Source organism: Otolemur garnettii, unplaced genomic scaffold, assembly GCF_000181295.1.
Source record: "Otolemur garnettii isolate 467f Iridium unplaced genomic scaffold, OtoGar3 scaffold00008, whole genome shotgun sequence".
NCBI lineage: Eukaryota > Metazoa > Chordata > Mammalia > Primates > Galagidae > Otolemur > Otolemur garnettii.
In genome coordinates, this window is record NW_003852403.1 from 12,563,050 (window position 1) to 12,567,693 (window position 4,644).

At 42.2% G+C, this 4,644-nt stretch overlaps 2 protein-coding genes across 5 annotated transcripts in view; one reads left to right on the plus strand and one right to left on the minus strand.

Moving 5' to 3' along the window:
- The window catches only part of PLA2G12B (phospholipase A2 group XIIB), a 21,914-nt gene extending 20,432 nt beyond the window's left edge, over positions 1 to 1,482 (plus strand). For 3 of the 4 annotated variants that reach the window (XM_003783569.2, XM_023509582.1, XM_012801452.1), the window contains one exon: positions 935 to 1,482. In XM_003783569.2, coding sequence (XP_003783617.1) covers positions 935 to 1,056 — 122 coding nt within the window. In that variant the 3' untranslated portion in view covers positions 1,057 to 1,482. The remainder of the gene's footprint in view (positions 1 to 934) is intronic. The other variant, XM_012801451.1, reaches the window with a different exon arrangement.
- A 1,325-nt stretch (positions 1,483 to 2,807) lies between these two features.
- OIT3 (oncoprotein induced transcript 3) overlaps positions 2,808 to 4,644 on the minus strand; it is a 28,306-nt gene continuing 26,469 nt past the window's right edge. The window contains exon 9 of the mRNA XM_003783571.3: positions 2,808 to 3,274. Within this exon, the coding sequence (XP_003783619.1) occupies positions 3,097 to 3,274 (178 nt within the window). The 3' untranslated portion in view covers positions 2,808 to 3,096. The remainder of the gene's footprint in view (positions 3,275 to 4,644) is intronic.

Consider the following 4,644-nt stretch of genomic DNA (forward strand, 5'->3'; position numbering starts at 1 on the left):
AGCCGTCATTGTTGTTTGGCGGGTCCGGGCTGGGGATTCGAACCCGCCACCTTAGGTGTATGTGGCTGGTGCCTTAGCCCGTTGAGCTATAGGCGCCAAGCCTGTCATTGTTGTTTTAGTAGGCCCGAGCTGGGTTCAAACCCGCCATGGCACCTTGGTGTGTGTGGCTGGCACCCTAACCATTGAGCTATGGGCACCGAGCCTGATTTTTCCTTTTGTACTCACATTTTTGCTGTCATATGTAATAAGACTTTGATTAATCCAGAATCACAAAGATCGACTCTTGTTTTAGCTTTTACATTTAGATCTATGATACATTTTTGAGTTGATGTTTGTGTATCATGTAAGAAAGGGGTCCGACTTCAATCTTTTCTATGTGGATATCAGTTACTCCATCACCATGTGTTGAAAAGACTATTCTTTCCCACCTTAAATCATCTTTGCACCCTTGTCAAAAATCAATGGACCATAAATGTAAGGATTGATTTCTAGACTCTCAGTTCTGTTGATCTATACCGGGATCACACTGTCTTTATTACTGTTGTTTTGGGGTAATTTTGTCTTCTTTGTCAGGATAGTTTTAGCTATTCTGGACCCGTTCCATTTCCATAAGAATTTTAGGCTCAGTTTGTCAATTTCTACAGCAAATTGCACCTGGAATTCTGATAGGGTTTTTGTTGACTCTATAAACCCATAGAGGATGTGGCCACCTTAACAAAAGTAGGTTTACATGAATGGTTCTCTGTTTATCTAGGTCCTTAATTGGATGGGAGCTTGTCTGAAAAAGCTTCTCTGAAATGTATGTTCTTTTAATTCTGGATTTGGGTTACTGTCTCTACTTCCCTCGGGTATCATATCATCCCTGGAAATACGCTGCTTCTTCAGAATCACTCAGTGCTGACCTCTATTTTTATTTCTCTTCATATTTTTCAAGTAGCCTGTGATTCTCTGGCTGACACTGTGTTCAATACCGTGTGGACCTTGGGCTGCCGACCCTTCATGAATAGTCAGCGAGCAGCTTGCATCTGCGCAGAAGAGGAGAAAGAAGAATTATGAGGAAAAGGTTTTGAGTGACAGCACAGCCGTCAGGCTCAGAGATGGCAGTGTGACAGGGGGGTCTCCTCCTTTCTTCCAGCAGTCTGGATACCATGAAGCAGGAGAAAGGAAACATTGTTCTAGCATTGGAAACTGAGTCCTATCCTTTGAGAAAAATTGAAAAAAAGGCATGGAGTGATTTGAAGGCTACCTTCCCTTTAACGCCGCTCTTCCCAGCCAAGTCACGCTTACCTGGAAATTCACCTCTTAGCTTAAAGACTAAAATACAAGCAAACTCTGTAATTCCTGGACCTGATAATCATATTCACAAGTGAAATTTGGAGGAATCCAACCACTTAAGAGGCATTGACTTTCCTCTGGCTTGTGTTTCAGTTGCTGGTAAGCATCTCACATTTAATAAAGTATACTTTTTAGAAAATTTGAAAACAGGCGAATGAATTCCGTGATTGCCATATGCTTCCATTTTCACTCAGAAGAGACCAGAGCGCAGCCTGGTTAAGGTCCTCTAAGGACAACAATTACTCCCACTGGTGCTGAAGAGAGAAAAACAGGTGGACAAGGCCAATGGAGGTGAAGGTCAGATGGAGATAGTTCTCTGAGTTTTCATTGGCCCTCCAGTGGCCAACCCTGTTAGTATTCCTGGTTACTACGTGTTAGAGTCATGCTAACTCAGTGAGGGTTACCAGTGGAGAAAGCGGGTTGCAGGGAGTGAGAGACACACGGCCATTCCTCACTTGCTGCTCTCAGCCCCGATGATGGATTAGAATCACTAGAGGACCTTTCAAAACAAACCAATAAAGAATCTCAGGAAGGTGTGGGGGGTGGTGATGCTACGACCGGCATTTTGTGAATTCATTTCAGGTGATTCTGATTCACATTGAGGCCTGAGAGCCATTAATCCTGATCAGGAATTGGCCAACTAAGTCTTGTGGGGCCAAACCCAGCCCCACGCCTATTTTTGTATAGTTGTACTGGGATGCAGCCACGCTCACAGCTGTTGACGTATCACCTCTGGTTTCTCCTGCACTGCAATAGCAGAGTTGAGTAGTTGTGACAAAGACTGTGTGGCCCAGAGAGCCTAAAATCTTTACCAATTGGCCTTTTACAGGAACATTTGCTGACCTCTGATCTAAATAATTTTCTCCTTTCCCTTCCTTTTAATTTTACTGATTCGATTAAGAATTGTTAACTGTAGCAACTTTTAAAAAGAAAAAGAAGACAAATTGTTTTTCTGATCTTATGTAAAGTCAAAAAATTGGCATATCAAGAAACTGGATTTAGCTGCAGATAAAATTTATCTTTCTTTTTGATATTTATTTTAATTTATTAAGCACCTGCAAAGTACAATATGGTAAAACTTTATATTTTTTTTCTGTTGTTTTATTGGCCTGAAGGTATAGAATCCCAATAATAGGGCATATGATACCAAACTTTAATTTTGTTATGTTTCGTCATTGAAACATTTAAACACATGTCAATCAATTTATTCATATTATTAAGTGAAAGTATTTCACTTAAGGCAATATAAAAATATCAAAAGAAATTATGCAAAACAAAATAATGTTTTAACTGCACACTCTGTTACACTTTTAAATCACTTAGAACTGTTCTGTTTTCAAACTGAAATTTCAGGGCATCATTATTATTAATGTATTTAATGAGTCATTAAGTATTTAAGTCATAATTTAGTAACTAATTTTTTAAGGTTTCTAGCTTGAAATACTATACCGAACTTCTGATTTTAGTGATCCTAACACATCATACACGAGGTATTTAATTGTAGGCAAGAAATAAGGGAAATGGGATAGACTTCCTGCTGGGTAACAGCTTAGCTTTCACTTAGGGAGGGTGAAACCCCACCCAGGCCACGTTGTCCAGCAGCGTTGTGACCTGTGCTGACCCAGTGGACAGGAATCAGAGTGAGTCAGTTCTGGGAGAGTTTAAAGAGGTGAGGCGCTCCAGGAGGCTGGCTGACGTTCTTAGGATGTGGAGAGGAGCCCCAAAGTGGGGGAGACGGGGCACTCCAGGTGTGCCAATGAACTAGTCCTCCCAGTCAATGCTGATGGGGCCGCCGGTCAGCATCCGGCTCTGTAGACCAGCTGAGTCCTCGTCTTCTGCCTCACGACGCATCCGCCGGTGGCAACCCTGGGCACAGCGGGAGTGCTCGTCCAGCATCCCACAGACCAGAACCCGGCAGTGCAGAAACACTTCCTGGAGAGAGAGAGGGTCATGGTCATTAACAAAGACCCTGGTAACAGCTGCCACTTGTGGGGCATGACTGGGAGCCAGAAACAATTTTGAGTGTTCCAAAACAGTCTCATTTAATTTTGACAATAACTCTTTGAGGTAGAGGTTACCATCCCGTTTTATACCTAAGGAAACCGAGGTGCAGAGAGGTTGATGAACTTGCCTAAATTTACACATTTAGTAATAATGTGGCAAAGGTGGGATTGAAGTCTGTAGGTGATATTAAAAAACCACAGTTCTTCCTCCAGGTGTCTTACTCTGCCTAAAGCTTGCTCTGTCTAGTTGAGCGGGATCAGGATTTGCCACCATTGTTAGCAGTTGTTCTAGATATAACTAGAAAGGACAGGAATACACTTAAAGGCAGCGTGGAAAAGAATGAAAAGAAAAACTTCCTTTTGTTCAAATCTTTCAGCACCTATGGCAAAACAACAGAAAACTTGCACCTTATCTTATTATAGCCTTTTCTTTCTTTTTTTTTTTTTTTCTTGCAGTTTTGGCTGGGGCTGGGCTTGAACCCATATGGGGCTGGTGCCCTACTCCTTGAGCCACAGGCGCTGCCCCCACTATCGCCACAGCCCTGAATGACCTCTAAGCATATGTATACATTCTTAAATGGAGCATATTTAATATGCATGAAAATTGCTCTGACAATAGTTTTTATGTCTGTTTTTCCTGTATTCATCATTTTAACCACTACAGAAAGCAGAACAGTGGCTATGAAGGTTGGAATCTGCTAAGTGTGTAATAAGTCACCTGTACACCACCCCCCTTCTCCAAAGAAGCTGTAGCTTTTAGCCTCGCTTCTTTGGTGGCTTTTCTTTTACTCCCTTAGGATAATGTTCTACAAACATTTTCAACACACCTTGTTTTTGAGAAACTGTCAGAATTGGAATTTTTAGGTAAAAGATTATGATGAGGCCAGGCGTGGTGACTCACGCCTATAACCCCAGCACTCTGGGGGGCCAAGGCGGGTGGATTGCTTGAGCGCAGGAGTTCAAGAACAGCCTGAGCTGGACCAGGACCTCATCTCTAAAAATAGCCAGGGATCATGGTGGGCTCCTGTAGTCCCAGCTACTTGGGAGGCTGAAGCAAGAGAATCACTTAAGCCCAAGAGTTTGAGGTTGCTGTAAGCTATGACACCACGGCACTCTACCGAGGGTGACAAAGTGAGACTCTGTCTCAAAAAAATAAAAAATGAAAATAAAAAAAATGAAAGAATATGACTTTATGATTATTATTATTATTATTTTTTTGAGACAGAGCCTTAAGCTGTCCCCCTGGGTAGAGTGCCGTGGCATTACAGCTCACAGCAACTTCTAACTCCTGGGCTCAAGCGATTCT